The sequence below is a fragment of the Triplophysa rosa genome, linkage group LG18 (genome assembly GCF_024868665.1).
Source record: "Triplophysa rosa linkage group LG18, Trosa_1v2, whole genome shotgun sequence".
In the NCBI taxonomy this organism is placed as follows: domain Eukaryota; kingdom Metazoa; phylum Chordata; class Actinopteri; order Cypriniformes; family Nemacheilidae; genus Triplophysa; species Triplophysa rosa.
In genome coordinates this window covers 6,409,694-6,435,273 of record NC_079907.1, presented here as the reverse complement: position 1 = coordinate 6,435,273, position 25,580 = coordinate 6,409,694, and the positions used below count along the sequence as shown (strand labels likewise).

Sequence of the window (25,580 nt, the reverse complement as noted above, 5' to 3'; positions counted from 1 at the left end):
GTCCCCGTGAGCCAACAGCTCGCTGGAGCGCTAACCACTGGGTTACCGCTCTGACCTCCCCCAGTAGTTTTTATAGCGCTGTGCTTTAATAGGGTTCCAGCTCTCGCTCTTTCTTACCACCTAAACGTCAAATTCCCGTCACTGTCTAATTAATTGGAGCTTTGCGCAACCGTGAAAGGCCAGCGACTTCTTTACGGATGGCAGGTGACAGACAGAGTTTGTATTCCTGTCTCAGTGGGATGGAGGGATGATGGAATCGGAGGGAAGGATGGCAGGAGTGTAGAAGAACAAAAATATATAAAGCAGCTCAAGCTAATCCCTTTAAGTGAAGCGCTGGTTGGCCCTAATCGGATGTAATCTACCTGCTTGGCAGCTTTCCAATCAGATAGTTTCAATTATGTGGTTGTAGGGGCATTCTGAAGGGGGAAGTGCTGAGTTGAGCACTTTAAAAGTGATTTGCAGATAACATTGAATGAGTGCAGCTGGAGAAAGGATTTTACTGGACTCGTTTTCCACCCGACCACCGTGCAAACACGGGCAAACGCAAATGTATGCATACATGAGGTGGGGTTAAGGCCAGGAAGAGGGCTGTGACGTGCGGTTAGGCATAAGGTGGTCGTGCATGATAATGTTCAGGCAATTATTTCATGGTGCTGCATGGCTGCCTCGTTTTTTTGAGGAACGTGAGGAGCGGAGAAGTGCTACTGTAGTGAATCGCTGCTTAGAAAGAGGAGAACGGGAAGTTCTTTACAGGAAAGATGAACTTCATGAGTTGGGTGTAGTCAAAGTTCACCCTGAAATGAAAATGATTTCATCATTTATTCACCTTTATGTCATTCCAAACCTGTATGACTTGATTTCTGCAGAACACAAAAAATAATTAAAAAAAAAAAACGCCGGTAACCAATACATTGGCTAACTTCCATTGTGTGTACACAAACCAATTTAGACATTTCTCAAATATCTTCTTTCATGTTCCACAGAATAAAAAGTCATATACAAGTTTTGAATGACGTGAGGGTGAATTAATAATGACCGTTTTTTTATGCCTACAGCCAGCAATTTTATTCATAAAAGACTGTAACCATATATTTTGCTGAAATTGCGCAACTTCGTTTTTTTACTTTATTAATAAATACTATGTTAATATTATTTGATATGATTTATATTTTAGCATCCCAAAATAAAAATGAAAAGACAAGAAACAGATCGAGCTTGTTTGTTAGCTTTTAGTATGTGCCAGTGTTAGCATGCTAGCACGGTTGTGACCGCTAATTCAATAAGACACATGTTTTGTGATAATGTACTGGACAGATTACGTCACACCCCTAAATGGGCCGTGCATGTCATTGGGTAAATCGTTTATCTTAATTATTCCGACAGTGGCAAACGTATAAAATGTTGCTATGTGACGGTTCCGACTTCAATTTTGGTAAATGGGTGTCATAAACCTTTAGTGAGGGTAATATACCTACTTAGGGTTAATTTGGGGAGCTTTTCTTAGCTGACCATAAAATCCTCCCATATGGATTTACTAAGCTTTTTTGGCAGGACTCACAATCTAAAAGTGCTTTGAAGCTCTAATGTAAGATACTCAGCTCCTCCCCATGTTCCTCGTAGTGTAAGGGCCATAGTCAGTCTACAGTTTTTTGCAAGGCCAACATCGCATCCTCAACCTATTTTGCAACATCCTTAGGAGAACGACCTATCAACCCAAGTGAGCGGGAAGATTGTCTCCGTCTCGAAAGCAGAACACTTTTAATTACTTTTCACTTCGTCTGCGGAACTTGGGAGAGCGAAAGCCCCGTGAAACCTCGTCTCTAAAAGAGACAGATGCAGCCCATGCAAGCTGCAATATAATTAACATGCAATTAACACAAATTAAAAGGCAAATTGCGCAGACGAACCCCCTGTAGATGGCTGCTTAGCGGCGACGATGAGTTAATTAGATCCAAACCTGGAGTGCGGAGTCTTGAGCGCTTACCTCTTCTCTTCCTCTTCTGGCCCAGTGTCAACTCCTCCGGTGAAGAGCTCTCCAACCCGCCACGCTCAAGAGCACGAGAAACCCCGGAATAAAGCAAGAGCGATTATATCGTTTTGCAGAGATCATAGTCGAGAGTGTGTTTTACAAAGCACTTTTTATCCGAGTACCGTTGTCCTCTTATTAAGCAAAGCGTGAAGCATGTGATGAATGTACAGTAGCCCCCGCAATTTCTCTTCATTTTCGTCACCGCGCTGCTATGTTATGACTTACATCGGCGAACGCCTGGTCGATACATGTTCCTATAAAGTAAGCAAATCAAAGCCCTCATCCTTCTCTCCGGCCTTCAGCCCTTGGTTGGGCAAAGCACAGAAGCGGAGGCTCTCAAAGGCCACGCTCTGCCGATCGGTAATGGGCAGGCCTGCACTGTTGCACCACTCACCTGTTAGACATGATAGATAGTGCGGCTCTCCGCAGAGCGACTGCAGACAGAGCATGTGAATGACCGATGGCATCGCCGTGATGGATGAGGATGGGGGAGCGGGAAGAGGTGCAGCCCAGGGAGCGGGGGCACTAGGGGGTAATTGCACCTCCGCTTGCCCATCCATCTGCTTGGCTTTCCATCTACCACCGTCAGGCAGGGGCTATACGGGCCTCCGCCGCTAGCCGACCTAGCGGCGTACACAAGGGGCAGGACGACAGGCTGTGTGGATCCAGAACCGACCTGCGTGCTTTATCTTAACAGGGCTTGACTGTCTACATAGCTCCAATGATTGATAGTGCCAATGTGCTGGTAAACACGGGGTACTCTCCGAGTGACCCAGGAGAGCCCATTGGGAAAGTCTGTGCATTAGAGAAGATGAGGAAGTTGTCAGATGGAAAAAGCAGAAGTTGGTGGCCCTCTAAATTTAATGGATCAGGGGGTTTGCTATTGTTATACTGTATAACCTGTAACATAAATTCAAACTTACCTTCCCAATTCCAAAATAAGATTAAAATGAAGGATAATTGACCAGGTGACATTTAGTTGCCTGTATGTTTAGCTATCTACTTTTAGTGATAATGGTTTTATTTGGAGGTTAATGAGGATAGTGGCTGTCAGAATTAGACTGGATAAAAGGACCACTGGGTTCTAAAAGGACCAATGTTCAACTTGTGGGACAACGAAACGTTTAAAGGTACAGCGCATCCATTTTCTGTCATTATTTCCTTGCACTTATTTCTCCCAAATTCACATGAGCTACTCCAATACTTAAAAGAACAGTTCACCCAAAAATGGGAATTCTACTCACCCTCGAATCTGTACAAATGTCTTTGTTCTGACGAACACAGAGAAAGATATTTGTAAGAATGCTTGTAACCAGACTTGGCCGCCATTTACTAGTAGGAAAAATTGATTTATAGCCTACATTTCTTTGTTCTGTTGAACACAGAAGATATTTTTAAGAATGTAGAAAAGCAAACAGTTATACAAGCGTTATACAAGTAGTCTATATAGTAGTCCTTTCTGGGAGAAACAGACTGAAAATTAAGTTTGGCTTGAAATGCTTTACTCAACAGGTGTGGTCATCATTCACTTTCATTATATAGTATGGAGAAAAACTAGATCATTTGTATCAGGCCACCCGGTCCCGGACAGTTTTTAGACCTTCTTCATCCCTGGCAGCTGCTGTCTGGCTCTGTGATGTGGTGTGAGGTGCTTTTAGGTTCCCTGCTGGATGTCTGATGTGTTTAACCTGCACAGCCCCAATCATCCACACAGGACTCTCTTAGCTGGAGTGTGGCCCAGAGAAAGAGATAAAGAGAAAAAATGATGCAAAGTGCAATTGCAGTTTAGAATTGTGCACAGGTTAGAAAGAGCAATACACAACCACAATAGATAGTTTGGAGTTTGAGGTGCCTTGTTTAAACAGGTATATTATTATAGTAAATCTTTTATCGCCTACAACGGAGCCACATTGCACATTTTTTTAAATGAAACTAATTATTTTCAGTTATCCATTTTTATATTTAAGCACAGAAACTGCTGTATTATATTTGTCTGTTAATTACAAAAGAAATCTAAATCTGAGACCCAATCCAAAGGCACTTCTGTCATGTTACCGTTGTAATTTTCCCTGTAAAGACATATGTCCCCTGCAATAATGATTTTGTTCTGCGAGTTAAACTTTAAAATCTCATTTCGGCTGATATTTTATCATGCCATTTTTCACCTTCTCTCTGTAATGAGTGCATAAATGAAAGCCTTGCAGGTCCAAATCTCTTGCATTTGAGTTGGTATTATGTTCTTAGCTGTGTCTACATAATTGCATTTACTTCCCCTTTTTTTCCGCTTATTTTCTCTTTGTCAGAGCGTGAGAGAAAAGGGATGGAGTGATAGATATCTCATTATATCTTCATTACCTATCGCATGATATATTGCCGTCTTGTATGATTCATTTCTCCTGGGTGTTTTGCGCCTAATGAGGGGGAAATTGTCCAGCCCATTTATTGTAATTAAATATGTACATAAAATGTACTTGTAAGTGCTAAATAATATCGCAAATCATCCAAAATCGATTCGGTGGTAATCCATGAAACTGAAAGAATGTTTAGATTCGTCTCTATTTGAGTTAAGACTTACTTGTACAAAATCACTTGTGTGAAAGTCTAGGTCCGTCTGATCTAGGTAGTCTGATGGTCCTCTCTCCAGAGGAAGATTGTATTGCTCAGAGGTTGCTCAGGTGTTTCATTGAAGTATCAACTTTGTATAAGGTGATTCTCCTCAAATTGCTTAGAAAAAAATACAAAGAATAGAAAATAGAAAAAGGCAATTGTTGAAATACAGCTATAAAAGTAGACGGACGTATGTGAGGTTTCTGAATCTGAGATGCATAAGACTTCTGTTTGCTTTTTAAACATATTGCTGTCTAGGAAAAATAATTGAGATCTGGGATTTTTCTTTCTTTTAGGTCTGGCTTTTGGGTGATGTCTTAAATTCTTGTTTTATCTTTCACCTGTCTAACATTCTATCTTATGCTGTTTCTACTTCTTAGATCTGTATTCCTTTTGTATAAACTGAGACTTAGTTATGCACTTTCACATTTTGGCTATATTCTTCCTTTTCTTAAATTTTTGATCTTAGAATTTTCTAGTCTTACAGTAGCAAATGTAATATTTCTTTATCTACCGCCAGATCAAACCACAAAACTTGATTGGTATTGTGTGGTCCTTTGAAGGTGATTTGGTTTTCTTTCTTTCTTTCTTTCTTTCTTTCTTTCTTTCTTTCTTTCTTTCTTTCTTTCTACCACCAGATTGCCCTTAAACCACCTCTCTCTCTCTCTCTCTCTCTCTCTCTCTCTCTCTCTCTCCACGCTCTAGTATACAGCTGTCTGTGGCCCAGCCAAATGTAGCTGCGTTCAGCACTTCTCTCTCATTGATCCTGCTAATCCGAGGGAAGTTTAGCTGACATCATCTCTTTATCTGTGCTCCCATGTTCTTCTAATTCATTAGGTACATGAAGGTCTGCCGCTCGAGAGCTGCGCTCGCCGTGCTTTTTCCTTCACCGAACATGTCTGCACACAACGGCTGAAAAGCGAAGAGGCGTCTTAGGCATCTGTCAGCCATTGCATCACATCCAGATTAATTATTCATTCAGTTATACACACCTGATTCTCCCTCAAGAGCAATATGTTAGGTGATATTTTCTTTTGCGGATATTGATTTAGATTTAATATCAGTCCGTATTATTTCTTAATGGAATATCACTGTAATATAAAAGTGAGCTTTTTTGTGCATTCAGAAGATGCTTTCATCCAAAGCGACTTGTAGCCGTTTATACTGTACATTTATGCTAATTGGAATCAGTCGTAAAAACAATAAATATATTATTAATTTTACATGTATGTTATTTAACATGCATGCCAGTGCCTGTGATCAGCAACTAGTCAGGTGAATTCTTGTGTGTTCTGAGACGAAAGGGAGAGAAATGGAGTGGGAGCTATAGCATCAAGGCTAGTGAGGTGAGATGAATGTGTTTGTCACAGAAAACAGTTCATCCTTGAGCACAGCCGTGTCGCTAGCATTTCCTCCACATGATGGACAGATGAACACAGCGTCTTCATGCCGACCCTCCGTCTCCTGTTCTCCCTCAGGTCTTTATAGCCGGTTGCCATTTACTGCTCAGTAAATGTATTCTCTGGGCCTTCCATGTCAGAGTTTTTTCCCTTTAAACTTGTACCAACACTTCCTGACAGCTTGCTTAATCTTCGGCGCCACATATAAATGTCGGCCGAGCGGAGAGAATTTGTAATATGCCCTGATCTCTGTAACCTTTGCCCACTGCGCTCTTCTAGGCCGTGACAGCTTTTTAGGTAGAAACTAATTGTTCTGCTTGTGTTTTTTTGCAGCAACCGGATGACGTGGCGCAGACAGACATCTCCCAGCAGCTTCAGCCCTCAGACTCTTCGGAGAAGCAGCAGCCCAAACGGTTACACGTCTCCAACATTCCCTTCCGCTTCCGTGACCCAGACCTCCGGCAAATGTTCGGGGTGAGTCTTGCACCTCGGCCAGATGGCAGCAGGTTGCATCTCGAAGGAAGGGGATATCATCAATCCTATTTAGCGTCTGACAAGGACATTGATCTTCCATGCGTCAGTGTTAAACTAATGTAGATATTGTAGTTGTAGCCTGTGTTTTTCCTCCAACAAAGTTATGCATTACCATGACCGATGGTCTCTTTAATTTTTGTTCTCGCTCAGCAAAATCTATTTCTAGTGGAGAACCGTCTAATGCAGATCAGATCATTTCTTTAATAGTCCATCACAGTCTGTCGCTTTAAGCATGAAAAATTATAAACTTTTGCTAAACGATATAACTGCATATTATAGCGGTTTTAGTTTTTATGCTCAGTTTTTGACAAAGGATCAGAATGCTTGTTGTCAATCAAAGGAAGTATTGTTATACTTGGAGCAGTGACGGGTATGGTAATGCTTGGTCATTATCTACTATCGTATCCACATCTACTCCACCTCAATCTGCGTGGATGTAAACACTCCCCGCCAGAATAAAAACGTGACTCTGAGCTTTCTTTAAATTATCCTTTTGAAAACAGCTGTGCTCGTAAGTCTCACCGTGAAGTTAAACTCCAGAATACCTTTGAATTAGCAGCAGCTGGCTACGGAACAGTATTAAACATTGGCAGCTTGTTACTGGGGGCTACCGATAAAGTATGAAGAAGAACATTGTTGTTGGTCTTAGCTTGTTAAAAATTCTATACTATGAGCATAGGAGAGCAAACAGTAACACTTATACCGGTGAAGGACTCTGGGTGCCGAGTCTTGAGAACATCAGTCCACGAGCTCTTTGTTCTCCGTAAGAGAGACGGTCCGCTCCTCTCCCAACTCTGATGTGATGAGCTGGGAGTCGTGGAGTGGTCCCACTAGTGGAGACGTAATTAATAGCACTGCTCACTGTGGTTAAAAACTGTGAGTTTATCCTCATTAAGTTTGTGTTGGCTGACAGCTCCGATGCGAAAACAGGCATATGTGTGACCCAGTGTGTGTATGTTTGTCTGAAAAGACTGTTGTTGCAACAACGCTGTGAAGTCTCTGAGCGACCCAGGGGTGCAATTATTCCATGCCATAGATAGACTTGTGGGAGAAGTTGGGATGGACAAGCGCAGTGCCCCTTGTAAATCCCAAGAAACCTGTGAAAAGCCAAGTCGGAGACCAAAGATAAGTGAGAAAGCAGTAAAAAGTGTCAAGGGGTGGTTTTCAGACTAGCGATGGTTCAAAACTCCCCAAAGCACCTACTCTGAGGTTTACCCCAAAACTCCTCCAAATATGTTGTCTTAACTCCTTTATTTAGTCAATGTCAATGTTTCATTTAATAAGACCAGGAGCTTGTTTTAGGAACCTAAAAATGGTGTATTTTGACTTCACATCGACTCCCATTTCCCCATTTTCTGTTCCACCGTTCTTTATTAACAATGCGAATCAGCAGTTTAGAAAATGCACACTTTGAGTGCAAGATTTCCGAAGAAAAACATCCAGATCCATTGCTGTATTTTTGGTGAGGCCCACAAGGCTGAGATTGAGTTTAGGTCGTGATATCACATTGTCAAGTTTCAGACATTCACGGATCAGTCTCATTCGAAACTCAAGACAGTTCTCCAAACCCTTCCTGGTTTCTCAATTTAGCCAGATGAAAATTCAATTTAGAATGGCTGATTATGAAAACTGCGATTTTTCTCATCTGAGTACACTGGTGTGGACCGTACTCCAACAAAAAGTGACAATTAAAAAGCTCCATTACCCAACCTTAATTCAGTTTCAATTTATAATTGGAAAAAGACATCCAACGCAATTATACAAATGAGTATGTGGATTTAATGCTAGTGTATGAAATTAGTTTTGAAGCACCACCTTGACGATTCCTCGTGGAGTCTGCATAATTGTGCTTGGAATGTTCGGTTCCTCCCATAATACTTCAATGCAATAACTTCGATTGATCCTACTATTCTATACATGCAACCAAAGAGCATCTATGTCTATACGGGCCATAAAATGGTCCCAAGCGCTGAGAAAACAATCTGTGTTATTAAAGTTGTAGTAGTGTTAGATAAAAAAAACAGGTACCTTGTTATTCTGGATTAATAGAGTGTTATTCCCCTTGGTATTTCTCTCAAAAGTTTGAATCTTGTAAAAAAATGGATCACCCACAGGAATGCCTAGCTAACCTAGAATATTAAACAAGAGAATAGGCTCCATATGGTTCTCACCGTGTGCTAAAGGGTCTCTGTAATAGGATTAAAATGATACCTGCTTGATCTCTAAACAAGACTGTCTTAATGTCACACCATGGACTCATATTTTTAACTACTCCCCTATTTTCACAGTCAATGCATTCGGTGACTCGCTTCAAACAGCGCTGCTGAAAGGTTTCCCCAACCCGTCATGTGTGTGAAGCACCGACAGTCTCACACTGAGATCTTCCATTGATCCTAATTTCACCAGTCTTAAAGCTCTCTCCGTCGCCTGAGAAGGGCTTGAGCAACTGGCTGTGATTGGTTTGCAATGGGAGTGGTTTCCAGTTCAGTGCGGGAGTCGGTAAAGATGGCCGTCTTGGGAAATATTTCAGCAGTGCCAGAAGCCCATTAGGGTGGGTTAAAACCATTAGCATCCGCAGACTTTGTTTAGAGTGAATTGTCTACGGTCGTGAGCGGGTTCAAGCCGAGATGCAAATGCCTGCGTTTGAAGAAAAAAAGTGTCTTAATTTGAACAAACGCAGCTGTTTGGGTTCGACTGTGGAATTCGAAATGGGCTGGAAAAACAAGTGCCGTCCGAAAATGAACGTGGCCGTCGCGCTAGATTAGAGCTTTCCTCCTCATCACAAATGTGCACATATACAGTTTTCTCCGCAGCTGGGCGGATGAAAGACGGCTCTTCTTAACCTTATTAGTGACCCGGGCCCTCGATCAATCCCCATTGAGCCGTAGGTGCCTGGAAGGCCCGTTTCTCCCCTGTTGTGCTGAAATGCAGCCGATGTGGCCTGCTTGACAAGGTAATTAGTTTTAATGAAATAATACAGCAATTTTAGACAGCAATTAAAACCTGCTTTCATTCCGCCCATTAGGGGAACTTAAGGTTTTGCTTTCACTCCACCGTGTTCCGTAATGATCTCTAAAGCAGGCCATGCTAAATGCGACGCTTAAGCCACGTTAACCCTCCAGGGAATGCCGGCCGCCCGTCACTCCTCCCTGGCGACCGTCTAAGTACAAGAGAGAAATGAAAACAACCTTCATCACACATGCCACTTTGTGCAGTCGCTCTAATTGGTGTCTAAGACGTCCATATAAACAGTCAAGGCATTTTTTATAGCATATTCCCCTTCCATCCAAACAATTATTTAAGCTTGAACTGAATGTTCCAAATTACTTCTTTAAGAACCTGTCTCCTCCGTCGACTGAGGGAACGGTGACCTTGCCTTGGCTTGCGCTGGCATGTTTGTTTATTTATCAAAAAAAAATAGCTGCTCGATTCAAGGTCTTACCGTGGAGCTCCCTAACCAAGGCCCCTCATTAGCATAGTGTAAACAGGGTTAACGTTGGATTGCTCTGCGTTACGCGCCACGAGGGGGGTTTTTATCACCCGTAATCGGCCGAGGGGTCTCTTCTGGCTCACCTTTTGACCGCAGGTATGGTTTACTATGCAGAGAATGTGACGTTATTTGGTCAAATGCTAAGCTTGGGCTCGTCGTTGGAACTGCGAATCCATGTGCTGCATTCAGTCATGGAGAGAAGCTTCCAGACAAAGCCTTATCTCGGCGGAAGTGGTCAATGTTTCATGGTTAATGCTAATTAGGGAATAAAAATGAGAGATTGGGCATTTCGGGGTAGTAAGAATGACAATCAGATAAAACCGCAGAATGAAGCGCAAATAGCTGGAAAATAATAACCAAAGTGACAGGTAATTACGAGGATGGTATTCTTCAATGAGATAATAAACAAATATATGGTTTATCATCAAAGATGATGGCTGCTCTATATCCAATTATCCTTTTTAATTGAGTCGGGGTGTTTGGTGTTAAGTCGAGCCAGAAATACCCTCTCCTGTGGCTTTGGCCGGCTTTTATCAGTCAAAAACACCACAGAAAATAACAAGCCATATCGTGCCATTAAGAGCACTGGTGCATACACAGCAGGATGGTGCTATGATCTTTTCAAGTTTGCTTCCATCAGCAATATGTCCTGCTCGTTCCCAGGGCTCTCGCTACAGAGTCCCAACCGGCCTGGAGCTCACCGTAGCATGTTTGGGTGGCCGGCCATCAATAAAAGAATATCGGTTGCAGTGTTTAGATAGCAATTACATCATCAGATTACTTCAAGTAATGTATTGCTGTGTGTACACCATAACATCCAAGCTATTTGTTATTTGCGGTTATTTGTTATTTAAGAACAACAAAAATTTCCATTCCCCATGTTGAGAATAATAGTGGGATGAAAAAGTTTTTGTAGTTTATTTGGTCATTTTGGGTCTTATAGTTAGCAGACAGTGCGTCATTCTTAACTGAATGCAAGCACCTGTTTTAAAAATGACAAAATACTAATAATAGTGAGCGGAAATAAATCCAGAATAGTTTAGTGCAATCCTGTTTTTGTTATTTGCAGTGGACAGAATAACAGAATTCAGAGCAGCTGTGGATTTTTTGTGCAAGACAATTTGTCATAATTTGTTCAAACCTTTCGTAATGTTGCCTATACTGTATGTCAGTGCATGCAAACTGTGTTGGAGGAAAAACACTTGTCCAAAGTAAATCATAAAAAATATATGCAAGCCAAGCGTAACGCTTTCACTGACTTAGTCAGCTGACAGCGAGACAAAGCAATGCCAAAGTACTGTAGCTTAAAAGCATCACTTTCCATAAAAAGTGACAATGTAATGTAACTAGTTCATGTTTATAATGAGTGATGGTAACGTGAAACTTCAAGATAACGTTCCCCAATATTGATCAGTTATTCCCATGGTATAATTTGGTTGCCGTGGTTAGAAGACATGTAAAGGTTTGGTCTTCGGTGAAAGCGCTGGGCTTCTATTTTAGTTCCTCTGCAATCAAGTGCTCAGGTTTCCTGACAAAGAGATGACTTCTAATTACTCCTCTCTGTCTCTCTCCACCTCTGTCTCGTGTCTCTTTCTCTCTCCGCAGCAATTTGGGAAAATTTTGGATGTGGAAATTATTTTTAACGAGCGGGGCTCCAAGGTAAGTCAGCTGGAAGAGCGGCTCTTTGTCACTTCATACCTCTTCTTCCCCACAGGTCTTCTCTTCCCTTCACGAGACGAATAATTACAGCTTTTACAGAGCAGCCGCGAAGTAACTCGAACGTCACGCGTTCGCACGCTGAAGCGTTTTGGAAAGGTAGCTGCGCGGAGAGACAGCAGAACGCTTTCGGCTGAGTAAGAGTCAGCTCGCCCAGTTATAATTCAATGAAATGAATGTCCAACCCATATGTAGTGAATCTTCACTTACAGTAGAGCTTTCTTACAGCTGTTTAAGTCTCCGGGTTATATATAGCCATTCCTCTAGATAGACCTGCTACTGCCGGTCTCAAAGGAGAGTGACATTTTGCTGAAGAGAACTTCTCTCACCTGCGTCTAGGTGACGAGTGCAGGGGTGAATTTAGTGGCTCTGCTGGAACAAACCGTCGCAGTGTAGCTACCGAACCGAAGCGCTGCCTTCACAACCCACTTTAAAAGAACAGCCTGTTTTCTACTAAGCCATTCAAATTCGTATTCAGTAACTCTTTTCAACCCCTAGTGAGTTGCCTACTGCCTATAGGCAGCTGTCTTTTAAGGTAGTATACTACCTTAATTGAAATTTCATAAGTGTCTGATTTTTTGTGTTTGTTTACAATCAGTCGGTCATCTAAAAAAGACCAAATATTTTATTTGTATTAAGACAATATTATTATTAAATAAATAAATATTATTCTAATAAATACATATTATTCAAATATTTTTGTTATCATCAACATTTATTATTATTATTGTTTTATTGTAATAAACGACTATTTCTATTGATACTTTTGTGTATTTTCTGCATTAAATATCATTTATTGATAACATTTCTGTCGTTTTGTTTTGTTAGTTCTGCAACGTTTGCCTCCCTTTAAAAATTTGGCCAATATGAGGCAACATAATCAAGTTATCTTCCTTTACGAAAACCATCCCAATCATACCATAAAATTTGGCCTTTATTGGCAACTCACCAGGTTTCTGAGCAAATATGTTTGTGCTATTTAAAACACAGCGGATTAGCAGTTTAAGCTAATTAAATCCGCGATAAAAGGAAAATTCGCAACCGTTGTCGAACACGGTAGCGCAAAATGTCAAAAGGATTAATTTTACGCCCAGTTCCTTTTTTGACTTTTCCATTTTAATCTTTCTTCGGCCTTTATTTATTCCAAGCACTCTGAAGGAAGATCCCATGTATGCATATCAGACTAACAGGCCTCCCAAAGCAATTACCAGGCCGTACTTGTATGAACTAAAAGACCAGGGCTTGTTCCACGCTCCTGTTTGCTGTGCATACCTAATAGCTATTCCGGATATGGTGGTTGGGTTGCAGTTGGCCATAACTCACCGCTGACAGCAGATGTGGGGGTGCAGGGATGGAAAGGGCTCTTCCCAGCTAGAGTGCAAGATCATGCTGTGTGCGTTAAACGCCGCTATATGGCCTTGGGTACATTCTTTCCTTTAGTTTATATCAATTACTGGAGATGGGGAATTTGTAAGTTTATGAGGAAGGACAGTTTTATATTTTCTTATATGCTTGGCAGGACAGATGCACTAATGTACACATCCATGCATGCCACATGTTTCAATATTAAGAGATGCTGTTTGGAACGTCACCATTTTTCGTAACTGTCGTCTACAATGCTACCTTTTCTTGTCTCTAAAGCTCTCTTTTCTCTCTTCTAAAAATTCCTAATTTCACTACTAATGAATAGAATTTCTCCTCTTGCAACCCTGCTGAGACTGACCTTTCTCTCTATTTCTCTTTCCTTCCTCATTTTACCTCTTATCCATCCAATTCTTCAACCCCCCCCAATTCTCCATTGGATCCTTTATGATCACATCAGGGTTTTGGTTTTGTAACTTTTGAAACGAGCGCAGACGCAGACCGCGCACGGGAGAAACTAAACGGTACAATCGTAGAGGGACGCAAAATCGAGGTGCTTTCCTAATCTAACTATCAATACCCCATCACACAAGCCCACCCCATCCTCCAACCCCCACACTTCCCATGAGAACATAAGCACTGTCGGTTTGATTGAACCTGCTCTCATTTCCCCAGCCACCCATTGCATTGAATCACTAATGCTCGCTCGCTGCGCTGCATGTCGCGTGTGTTGCCTGTCTTTGGTTCTTTTTAAATATTATTTGTGAAAGCACATGTAATATCACCTTATTTGTGTGTTTGTGCCTGCAGTCGTGCAAGAGTGTGCATGATCCTTTCTGCTTCGATGTATATGTGCGAGTTAATTTTAATGTGGCTTTTTGAACTCTTTATTATCACTTGTGAAAACACACAGCATACATACCCGGTGCATACGTTTAACTTAAGTGAACATATCAAAGTAAATTAAAATCCAAACAGTCGAGGTTTATTCCTAACTTGAGGACGCAGTCTCTCTCTCTCTCTTCCACTTTTGCTCGGTCTCTCTACAGGGCTATTAAGATTTTCTATAGGACAATTAAGATAATTCATGTAATGCACAAACAATACCAAGACCTATATATCAAGGGGGAGTCGAGGCCAGTTGTTTCCTCAAGCTAAATGACCTCCGTGGGCCCTGTGGAACGGAAAGCTATTAACGCTAATTAACATGAGGGTGAAATACTAACATGGCTTCTGTTGCCAGCGGCCATGTTTAAATTCCTCTGGCACCTCCCAACTATCAACAAGCTGCTCGGCCTCTCCGAGCATTACACACGGTAAGATGAACTCGTACCGAACCGGCTCCTCCTTCCCGAGGTTAAAATTAGTGCTCATGAAGTCACAGCCTCAGGGTTGTATTGTCTGGGAATATGTAGAATTGTCTAGACAATGTGGCAGATGAAATTGCAGCTAAAGCCTCAAGGAAGCTCCACCAGCTTGGCTTGTGGGGAATTCCAATACTCCGGGTTTCATTAAACCCATTTCCAGACTTGCTCTGTTTCATTACACGTTGAACCAGATGTCATCATCCGGTTCTTCTACAAACAGCCGGGATTAGATCTTACATCCAGCAGGAAAACACAAGATGAGAGCTTGATGGATCACTTTCATTTTTCGCGTCTCATAATTTTTCATCGGATAATTAGAGCATGTTTTTTTTTTACTTTGCCAAAAAGCATGAACCAGATTTTTCTAGCACTCGTGCTTGTGAGACATGCCTCTGTGTTCTTTGTGTGCTGACTTTAGTTCCGCTTTTAAACTCTGTCTGCACTCTTTTCACAGGTAAATAATGCAACAGCACGAGTAATGACGAACAAAAAAGTGGCCAACCCATATACAAACGGTAAGAGCTTCTTTTTTCTCTCAAATCTACATTAAAATGCATACAGCGCGTTTGTTAAGTATTTGGACAGTTAAACCTACAGCGTAACCACAGGTGTAGTTTTTGCTCATGTTCCACTAAGTCTGGCAACAAGAAAGTATCCAAAAACATCTATTGTTGTATAATTCACAACCCAACAAACTTTTTTCTAAGATATTTTATTTGTCTGCTCGTGCAACTTTTTAAGTGAACCTAAATAAATGCGTAATATTTTGCTTTTTAATGCAACGCTGTTCATTCATTTTTAAGTGTGGCTGTAACGTCCAAATATTTAAAGGCTGCTGTATTGATGAATGATTTGTGAAATCTACATTTTGTTTCCCACCAAAAAGGGGTCATAGCACGCACAGAGAGCATTTCTCAGCCCTACAGCTCTCCTTATCTTGCTGTTCAGAAAGCTCCAGGGGCGTGCTTAGCTGATGGGGATCAGGGTAGAGAGGAGCGGGGGGTTACACCAAAAATAAAAAGCCAAGGCTCATTCCACACAGGGGTCTTCATGGGGTCCAGAGCTCTTCCACTGATACTCATTCCCTCTGACTGGAATAGAGAGAGAGAGGATGAAAGGATGGAATATTTCAGCAGCGGTATAGACCCCCCAGCTCCGCTTCACTCACAACCAATGGGGAGTGAGGAGAGGCTATTTTACGGCCCCCATCGATCACTGACAGTGCATCGGACAGCGCTCACTACTCTCCCCTGCTCTGTCTCTCATTCTCTCTCTCCCCTTCGCATTCTATATCTCTCGCCCACTCTAACTTAATGTCCCCTTAAATATTTCCCCGTCACGTGAAATCCCCTCCCTCCCTTTCCTACACCGTTCCTCCTTTTGTTCTCCTCCGAATCCATCCTCTTTATCTCTTTCTTTTCAAATTCAACCGATCCCCTGATCCCACTCAGAGTTAATCGGCTAAGGCAAACCCTCTATCGAGAACAAAAACTCCACAGGTCATGGCAATAAGCATTAGGAGCTAATTCTTTTTTCCCCTGTGTATCACTCTACAGGCTGGAAGCTGAATCCAGTGGTGGGAGCGGTCTATGGTCCTGAATTTTATGCAGGTAAACTGCAGTTGAGTGTTTTGGACACAGGGCCCGTCGCACAAAAACACAAATTCTTTGATGTGCCGTTATTCAGCTGTGCTTTGATGTCAAGATCAGTTTTGGAGACCAGAGACACTTGAGAAATTATCCTTGCATTCGAAAGCTCACACAGCCCATTTGATTCCGCTGTGCTGATCTGACTGAGTTCTCCCATCATGCATTGCATTAATGCCTTTTACAGAGAGATAATAAGCAAGGCTGTCGTTCCCTCTCACAGCTGCTGAGACGAAGTAGTGACTGACTGAATATTATCTCCAGCAATTTGGTTTAAAGAGAGAAAAGATTTGTTGTTTTTTGGTTTGTTTGTTTTTGTCCCCTCCCCCTCGATTTTTGATTTCTTTATTTGATTGAGTTCTTTTGCATCCTAATGAGGGGGAAATGGTATTACAGTATTTCATTTGGAAGAAGTGCTGAGCACATTGCGGCTCCTTAACGGCCTGCCTTTTTGCTCATTAGACTAAAATCTGTTCGTTTCAGGACAGCTTTACTGCAAAACTCTAAATAACCATCGGTGACAGAAAGCAGTCATTTTTCATTTTTATCTGACACTTTTTTTCCCCTGCCTACCCTCCCTCTCCGCCCTCCATTCCCCGGTTCTGGCATGCATAAACGTACATTCAAACGCACACCGTTTCACAAAACCTCACAATCAAATACGTGACGCGCGTGTGTCCTGCGTGTAAAAATGCAAATGTGTCACAAAGCAATCCGGCGCGTGTAAAATGTTTATGCATGCTTTTACACAAGTACACTCCGCAACATTAATGTAGGATCACACGCGCGTGCAATTTCTTCTCTAATCACTCGGCAAATACACGTGCACTTCTATGCCTCCCATGTGAACATGCGGCTTCCCAAAACATCCCATCAAATCAGATTTACTGTGGTCCAGCACTTCAGCGGCTTGGCTTCGGATGCAAGCGTGCCTGATTTATTGGATGCTAATTTTTCAAGTCGTCTTAACATGCCTCTAAAGTTTGCCAAGCCTAAACGACACCATATGCCTCCTCGCTTCCCCAGGGGAAAGCCAGCGGAGAGGCTACAAAATGGAAATAAGATATAGATTTCTATTACTAAATAAGGAAGCTTCTAGAAGTGCCCCAAACGGACTGCCACGTGTTGCCCTTTACTTCCTTCCCACTGTTCAAAAACGGGGAAGCTTCACGTGAAATAATTATGACCGCATTTAATGTACTTTGTTGGGGGATGGGCGGCGCTGAAATCGGATGTAAAGGTGATTAATCACTGTTTATCAGTCCGAGTTTCTGTGCGGGAGATCAGCGGAATTGGGCACCATAAATCGTGCGCTGCTGACAGCGCACTCCGTCTCCATTCGTCCGGGTGCTACAGGTTTATTGTCCTCAAATCCCATTCAGTAGAATGACTGATGAGGGCCGCCGACTGCCTGCTTTTAACCTCTTCCAGGGAAGTCGGGCTTTTCTCTCTTCCTCACAAAGCTTAGCCTCTCTCTCCCTCTTCCTCAATACAACGCTCCTCTTACCTTTTTTACAGCGCGAATCGTCGGCGCCGTCTATATTCTCCCGGCGAATATCGCTAATACTGTTTCCCTCTTTATCTAAGCCTGGGGTGTTTTCCATCTGCCCTTTTCCTTCTCACTCTCTCTATGTTTAAACCTCAATATCTCCTGTCTCTCACTCTCCCCCAGGCTCTAACTAGCGCCAACGTCAAAGCTAAATTAGAGATGGAGACGCGGGTCTGAGGCGCTAGCCGCGCGCACCAAATTTAATTGTATAATCCGCCGTACTCAATCCGAACTGGGAAAGCATGCGTAAAGGACGTGGTAAACGTAATATTGATTGATTGACAGTGCTTTTAGCCAGTCTATTAGGTCCTTGGAAGCATGTTGGGGCCATGTGTAAATTAGATTTTTTAAAAGCATTGTAGATAAGGAATTTTAATCGTACCTACGTTTTAACATTTATGCATTTGGCAGACACTTTTATCCAAAGCAATTTAACATTGCATGATACTATATCGTTTGTATTGAGTATGTGCTATCCCTGGGATCGAACGCATGACCTTGGCGTTGCTAGCACCACGCTCTAACCACTGAGCTACAAGACAGCTTTACTACAAATGCTAGTATAGTGAAGAGAATAAAAACGTTGGGTCACCTAAAGCTCTATTGCACAACATTTGGCTATTGGTGCCAAAAACAATTTTTCTCTAAAGATCAAATCTGTATACATATCTGATGCTGTTTTATTGCACTGGCCTAACAATAATAAAAATCATTTTTTGGCCATATTGAAACTTGAGTGCATTGTGGGTGTTTAATGCCTTTTCAATTACAAGACCACTGCAGTAGATCTATAATTGAAATTAAGTAGCCTAATTACAATATTAGAAGTAGCGGGGAGAAAAAATCTTTTAATCTAGCAACGGTGTAATTTTCATCAAGATATGGGTTTATTGGTGGTCTGATTATCTAAAGGCATTTCACAACAGAAGAGCGACCCTCACCCAGTGATTTCCAGGCTCACCGCATTAAAGAAGCCAGTCTTGCAGTAAATGAAAGAGTCCTGAGGGGTTTGGAGATGTAATTGCCCCCCTTCATCCAAATAGCCCAATGGGACACTTTTCACTGCTAGTAACCCCAGATAAATTCACTGGCGTGTGACCAGCCGTGGTCATTCTTAGTTTTCTCTGGAAAGTCTACTCAGGGCTGCACGTAGACCTCTATCTCACACCGATGTGCACGTGTGCAACCTGGGCCAGTTCTTGTTTTCAAAACCACCTTCCCCATGTTAAAATACCACAAGCAGGGCTAATAGGATTTATGCTCACATATAATTTTGTTGTTGTGTGTTTCATGGGCTTTATGGGGTGTCATAACTGGCTGGAATGATTTATGGCTTATTATTGAATCGGTGCTGCGTGCAGACCCATAGCTCATTATGAGATTACATTTATGTACGTCATGGCACAATAATGTGCATGCGCAAAATCAAAGGAAATATAACAGCATTGCCCATGACTGGAATTCGGGATAAATTGACCATGGCCTGGCGTATATCAGAGACGACCACTGTTTGGCATATTAACACAGACCCTATAGCTTAAAAGGGAGGAATTAAAATGTCAAGAGCACCACTCTATATCAAAACGAAAGAGCAAACGCCTTACCTACAGCAGTATGTCTTTCTTTTACTTCTGATGGAAGGCCGCACCGTACACCACCTCTGCTGATGCATAAAAATACTAATTTTATTGTGTTTGTTTGTCTGAGAGCAGATACAGAATTAAAATAGCAAACATTCATTTTAGTGTCTCGATTATTTTTTTTTAGATATGCTTGTTGTGTGCCATGCAGAGAAGACCAAATTGAACGTGTTTGGATGTTTTACTGACATTGAAGAAGGCAGTGGGTCATCTCGTGGGCTAAATGTGCTCTTACTACATTTATCTGTCTAAAATAAACCCAGTCCACCTCATTAAAAGTACTGTCTTTGACACATATTGACTATTAATGGACTGCTTGCTTGGGTGATGTTTGTACAGTAATGATCAGGAGTGGGTGGAGGGATCTGTTTGGGGACATTACAGAGGTCAAGTTTGGTCCTGTGACACAGAGGAGGGAGGCCGGTGTTGCCGGTGCATGAATAAGAGAGCTTTGCATACCTCACTGCTGGCTGTTTTGCTTGCACGGTATTATGGGTAATGATGGTTCTGCCATTGGTCATCAAGGCCATTCCCAGGGAAGGTTAAAGAGAGACATTTATTCTGAGTTTCTCTTACTCTCTTTTTAATGCTTTTAGGCTGTTCCCTCTGTTCTCTTTTAAAAAAAAAAATTTTGGTTTCAAATATTATTTGGTTAAAGAAAATGAAGTCTACGTTTGAGAGCATTAGGATTTTGTGAATTTCCGCATTTCCTCCCCCAATGTTCATCACTTTAAAGGCGGGGTGTCCGATTTCTCTTAGCCATTGTTGATGTTCAAATCACCAAAACAAACACACCCCTACCCCCATCTTTCGCTTTCGTCAGCGCTCGGCTAATGTCCGTCCTGTGCACTGTGCACCTTACTGCTGATTGGCTGCAAGGTTGTTTTGGTACTCGGCCTGACTCGGAAATTCGGAAATCGGTTACCCCGCCTTTAATGCAATAAAATGTCCTACTTATAGGCTACTGTAATGTCAAAATGGAAAATAAATTGCGGTAGTATTTGGTACATGCTGATTTATCAGCATTTCGTCATTTACTCACCTTCACGTCATTTTGAACCACACAAGGGTAAATAAATGATGACAGATTTTTTTTAAGTGAACAATCCCATTAAATGTAAAACATCTGGCCACATTACAGTAATGCAACGTTGGAATAGGAGAAAGTATTGTATTGTCCTAATCCTAAAAATCTTTCAAACAGGCTTTATTTTCATATTTTCTCTTTTGTTAGAGTGAAACAAAACCAGGGCCTTTAACATTCCATCTCAAGTTTCCTTCTCTCCATTTCACTTCCATATCCCTAAATCTTTCCTTAACACACACACACAGTTGCCTTTTCTCTCCGCCACCTCTCCCAGGCTTGACCCTGAATTGTCCCCGCTCTCCTCCGGGCAGGGTCTGGCCCCAGCGGTGGCGTGAGGCTGGGGAAGTGTGTGGGGGAGAGAGATGAGGGATGGAGCCAACCTGTGATTGCTACTCGGAACAATCCTCTCCATCTGCTCTCGCAGCCCTGCGTGCCAGCACCTTGTGTCTCACCTACAACAGCCTACCATCTCCCCTGCCTCGCACACACCCCTCCAGTTCGGGAGAGCAGCCAAACACGTTCTCTCACACACCCCACGCTCAAGTTTTCAGAGACAACCACAACAGAGAGGTTTCCCTCAGACAGGGATACCTCACTGTCCCTTGCTCCCTGCGTTTAGAATAAAGCAACTAAATTTCCACTTCTTAAAGCAGTGAATCTAAATTTAGGTGGGAGGGTGCAAAATATACAGTATATATACTGTATATATTTATTTTGTCATGGGGTTGATATCCGGTTTAAAATTTGGTTGCTGCAACTTCTTGCTTGGACCCCTTTAACACGTCCTCCTTGATTTGTTGTGTCAACATGACACAGGTTGACATCAGTCGCAGTTGTTTTAGACCAGCTATCGGTGTTGTGCCTGAGCACGTTTTATCATGTCAGTGTGATGTCACAGTGCAGACTGAAAGCTGATTGGTGGTGACAGGTGCATCCTTAGAAGCAAAAGCATATGTCACCTCTTTGTCAGATGTCTGTTGTTTTTACCTCTAACTCTGTCTCTACCTATCTTTCGCTTTGTTTTGCAGTGACAGGCTTTCCATATCCCACCACAGGAGCGACGGTTGCTTACAGGGGTGCTCACTTGAGAGGCAGAGGACGTGCCGTCTACAACACGTTCCGCGCCGCGCCTCCACCCCCTCCGATTCCTGCTTATGGAGCGTGAGTCACCCTTCACCCAAAAACATTAACACACTAGCCAGACACACCAATGCTTGCCTTATTTTCGTCCCAGATCGATGTCATTACTGGATAAAATGTAGCACTTATAGATTTTTTTTATTAAATACTGTTATTATTTCCAAACTTGTTGGAGATTTTTTTTCAGCCTAATAAGCTGAAAAACTGGTTATTTTATATCGTCATTTTGACTGTAAGTCGATCGCTTCCGGTGGCTTCATTGGTTTAGCATTCTAGGCGCAATCCAGTCATTTATATAGATCAGTGATATGCCTTTTTCACATAACGTCACGCATCTTCCGTTCTGCCGCGAAGCAGTGTATCGTTACTTCCGCTAGCACTCCAGTTCATAAGGTGGCGGTAATGCACCTATAAGATGGTTTGCTAACCGCCAGTAAAACTCAAGAAGAAGTTACTTCCGCTAGCGCCTCAGAATGGAGTTTACCAAGTCCCTTGCTCATCTGCCACAAATACAGCTAGATGATGTACAACGTCTTGCAGATAAATTTTCACTAACAACAAGATCAAAGCTAGAGAAAGGATACAAATTCTTCGATGAACAGTATCTGTTTGATTATGAAGGTAAGTGTTTTCTTTTTGTGTTAGCGAAGGTGCTAGGATAAGTACTTGAATACGTGTTCTGTCAGTTTTTTTTCACTGTTGTTAAATTCCAGCGCGACGGCAAAACGGAAGTTCTTCTTCTTCTTCTTGTTTGTTGCGAGACGGATGTTATGATACACTGCTTTGCGAAAAGGCGGAAGTTAAGTGACGTCATTGTGAAAAGGGCCTATTGTATCTTTTTTTTTTTCATTTTGGGGTGGACTATCCCTTTAAGTTCTCAACTCTTTGCTTACACCTATCTGCCCACTGAGGAACACTAGTGTATCACGTTTTAAGCATGTTCTTTCAGAAGACTATCAAAAATATAAAGAATATTGAATTATATACTGTATATTACTATATAGCCCAATGTTATTTTCTACCGTTTGTGTTCTAAGGAAGAAAGTAAGACATAAGGGTTTGAAACAACATGAGTAAATGATAACACAACATTTATTTTTGGGTGAACTATTCCATTAAATTTTCATTAAATAGTTCATTTTAACATTATATGTGTTCTTCTCTAAACTGCTGTATGTCCATTTAAAGGCTATAAAGTGTGTAACAATCTGGCACTCACTAAATCCTTGGTGTTTCGAGTCAGACGTGATCACCCAAACGTGTTTTTTCGTCAATTTTAACAATCATAGGTAGTTTATATGGTTAGAGTAAGGTTAGGGTTAGGGTAAAGGTTTCGTAAGACTTGAAACACCAAAGATTTAGTCAAAACCAACAAGCCACGCCCACAGATCTGACTCAAAACACCAAGGATTAAGTGAGTGCCGTAACAATCTATTGGCTAGCAGGACTAGCGTGTCTCGCTAGTTTTCCCCAATGATAAGACAGAGCAAAGCCTATTACCAACCAATATTGTTTTTCTCTGAGCACAGAAAATTACCATCTTTTGAAATCTTTTTCCCATTTTCTCTCAGTCTGGACTGCATTGTGTTGTCTGCTGAATGAATGCATTGCTACATAATTTATTTCCTTTTCTATACAGCGAGAGAAAACTCTATAGACATTCCACTCTGATGTATTTGTGTTTTGTTACTTCTTGTTGTGTTTTTGCAGTGTGGTTTACCAAGATGGCTTCTACGGTGCTGAGATCTATGTGAGTATTTTCCCACCCTGCTGTTTTTTCTACTGTTTTTGGAGTGAGGGAGGAAAGATGGCAACCTGCCTGGGTTATTGTTGTTAGCCCAAACTTTTATAAACTAGCATAGTTGTTCTATGTCTGTTAGCAATAAAACAATATTTTTGTTCGCTGAAGGAAGTAAAATATGAGTTTGTGAAAAAACTGTTGGGTTGTAATTTAACCTTTGCTGGGATGTTTTAACCTGTTGTTGGGTCAAATATAATTATTTTCAGGGTTAATTTAACCCAACGGCTGGGGTTGTCCCTATTTGACCCTACGCTGGGTTGAAAATAACCCAGTATTTTTTAGAGTTAAAACTTAATCGGAGTTCAAACTTAAAACTTGAAATAAATCATTTTAACTGGCACTGCACAGGTTGCAAGTAGTGTGTTATTTTGTTGTAAAACGGCAATCACATGCCGATCTGTACGGAGGAGAGACACATTCCCCAGCAGAGCACTTTTGGCTGTACTCTTATCACAAAGCCTAACTTGAGCAGCTGGTCTTGAATCTTTAATAAGGCCTAGGTCACCATGTGTGAATCCACTATGGCCCATTTGTGCCATACTAAAAGTCTTGTTAGGGTCCCACTACATGCCCCAATGAAATCACACACGACTGAATCTCTTCCAGCATCCACACAGCTTTGCTTGATCTCTGTGGACTTTGTCAATGCTAACCTGTATGATGAACCAGAAATGAACCCTCTACACTCATACAATCTCATCCATCCCCATTTTATCTATGTGGGAGGAAAATCACGTCGGATCAAGTAGACGAAGTTGACGTTACAGTGTTTTTCATTTCATTTGTGGCACTCGTTTGATCCGCCTTTCTCTCAGCTTCCATTAAAACACAGCCCAAAGGCCTCGCTCTACATTCTGAGATTTGGCCCGAACCCTATTGTTTTTGACAGATCGTCAGAACGTATTAGTAAATCACATGATAAGAGAGCGCGTTTCTCTTTTTAAGATTATCTCGCTGCATGAAAAATGGAAATTAATTCAACATTTATATCTGAAACAGGACAGATGAGCATGGACATAACCGAGATGCTTTTACCTGGCATCCACAACAGCACACTCGCCGCCAAGTTCACAGACTCGTAGCCAAAACTGTGGCTTCAGTCCCAGATAGATCTCGCAGTCGAGCTATTTTTTGCACGTAGAGTACATTTTCTTGCCAATATACTTACGATCCTTCTCTGCAGACCCCCAATCAACTTTTCAGATAACCTAAAGTTTAGACAACTTTAAGACCAACTGTGTGTATAAAAAATAAGGCTAAACATCTCCAGAACCCATGTACACGCTTGTGCCGTGACCTGATTTTTGTGATCCAGTAGCAAAACATTTGATCTCAGCAGAGTAGCTTCGGACATTAATCCCGTGTTAAAAAAATAAATGATAGCGTCCATAATTCAGTGTTCAGTCTTGTATCTGCTACGCTTTGGTCTTGAACACGCTTTGGCACTGTGACTATTTGCATAATGTACCGGTGATGTCAGCGAGGTAAAGTAACAAAAGAGCAAGGCTGTGTTTCATTAAAACAGACACTTCAATAAACAGCCCAGCCACTTAGATTCTCGCTCGCAGCCAGAAAATACATCCCCTGCTTGTTTAAAGCTTGGCATGTTTGTCGTGTAAGTGTTCACAAAATATCGTCGGAAGTAGACCAGCAGACAACGTTCGGTCGTTGTGGCTAACAATCTCGGTTTATGTCATCGGATGCCTCGTACAACACGGTTATTAATAGCCGGCTTGAATGGAGCAATTAATAGCTTTGTCAGATGTCATCTAATGCTTATACAAGCAATATTTAGTGTTGTCGTTCTCCAGCCGCTGATGAGCACGTTCTGCGTGTCAGAGCCGCTCCCCTGGGCACGGAGCCAGGGGACTCGTATTGGCTGGCCACATTAATTAAAAGGGCCCTTCAATAGCTTCAGCCAAATCTTCCATTTGGTTCGTTCGCAGTAAGCAAACATTGACTGATTTTAATTGTTTATACCAGATTGCCACTTACCACGCTGATCGATAGTTGCCCAGCCCTGCCATTTCAATTGATGGGATTGATGCGCCGTGGAAGAACACGTGGCCGGTCGTGCCGCTATCGCTGCACTCAGCGTAGATAAGTGAAGGTTCTCAGACGGTTCGCTTTTGGACTCGGGCTGTTAGGCATCTGTATCCGTGCCGAGATCCATATGAAGAGCTAATGCAGTCAATCTGACAATTTCCCATTA

At 41.9% G+C, this 25,580-nt stretch overlaps 1 protein-coding gene across 9 annotated transcripts in view; it reads left to right on the top strand.

Moving 5' to 3' along the window:
* The window catches only part of rbfox3a (RNA binding fox-1 homolog 3a), a 402,031-nt gene that overhangs the window by 359,291 nt on the left and 17,160 nt on the right, over positions 1 to 25,580 (top strand). For 8 of the 9 annotated variants that reach the window (XM_057358077.1, XM_057358076.1, XM_057358082.1 and 5 more), the window contains 7 exons: positions 6,370 to 6,510; positions 11,666 to 11,719; positions 13,599 to 13,691; positions 14,960 to 15,020; positions 16,062 to 16,115; positions 21,456 to 21,588; positions 23,278 to 23,317. In XM_057358077.1, the coding sequence (XP_057214060.1) occupies positions 6,370 to 6,510; positions 11,666 to 11,719; positions 13,599 to 13,691; positions 14,960 to 15,020; positions 16,062 to 16,115; positions 21,456 to 21,588; positions 23,278 to 23,317 (576 nt within the window). The remainder of the gene's footprint in view (positions 1 to 6,369; positions 6,511 to 11,665; positions 11,720 to 13,598; positions 13,692 to 14,959; positions 15,021 to 16,061; positions 16,116 to 21,455; positions 21,589 to 23,277; positions 23,318 to 25,580) is intronic. The other variant, XM_057358078.1, reaches the window with a different exon arrangement.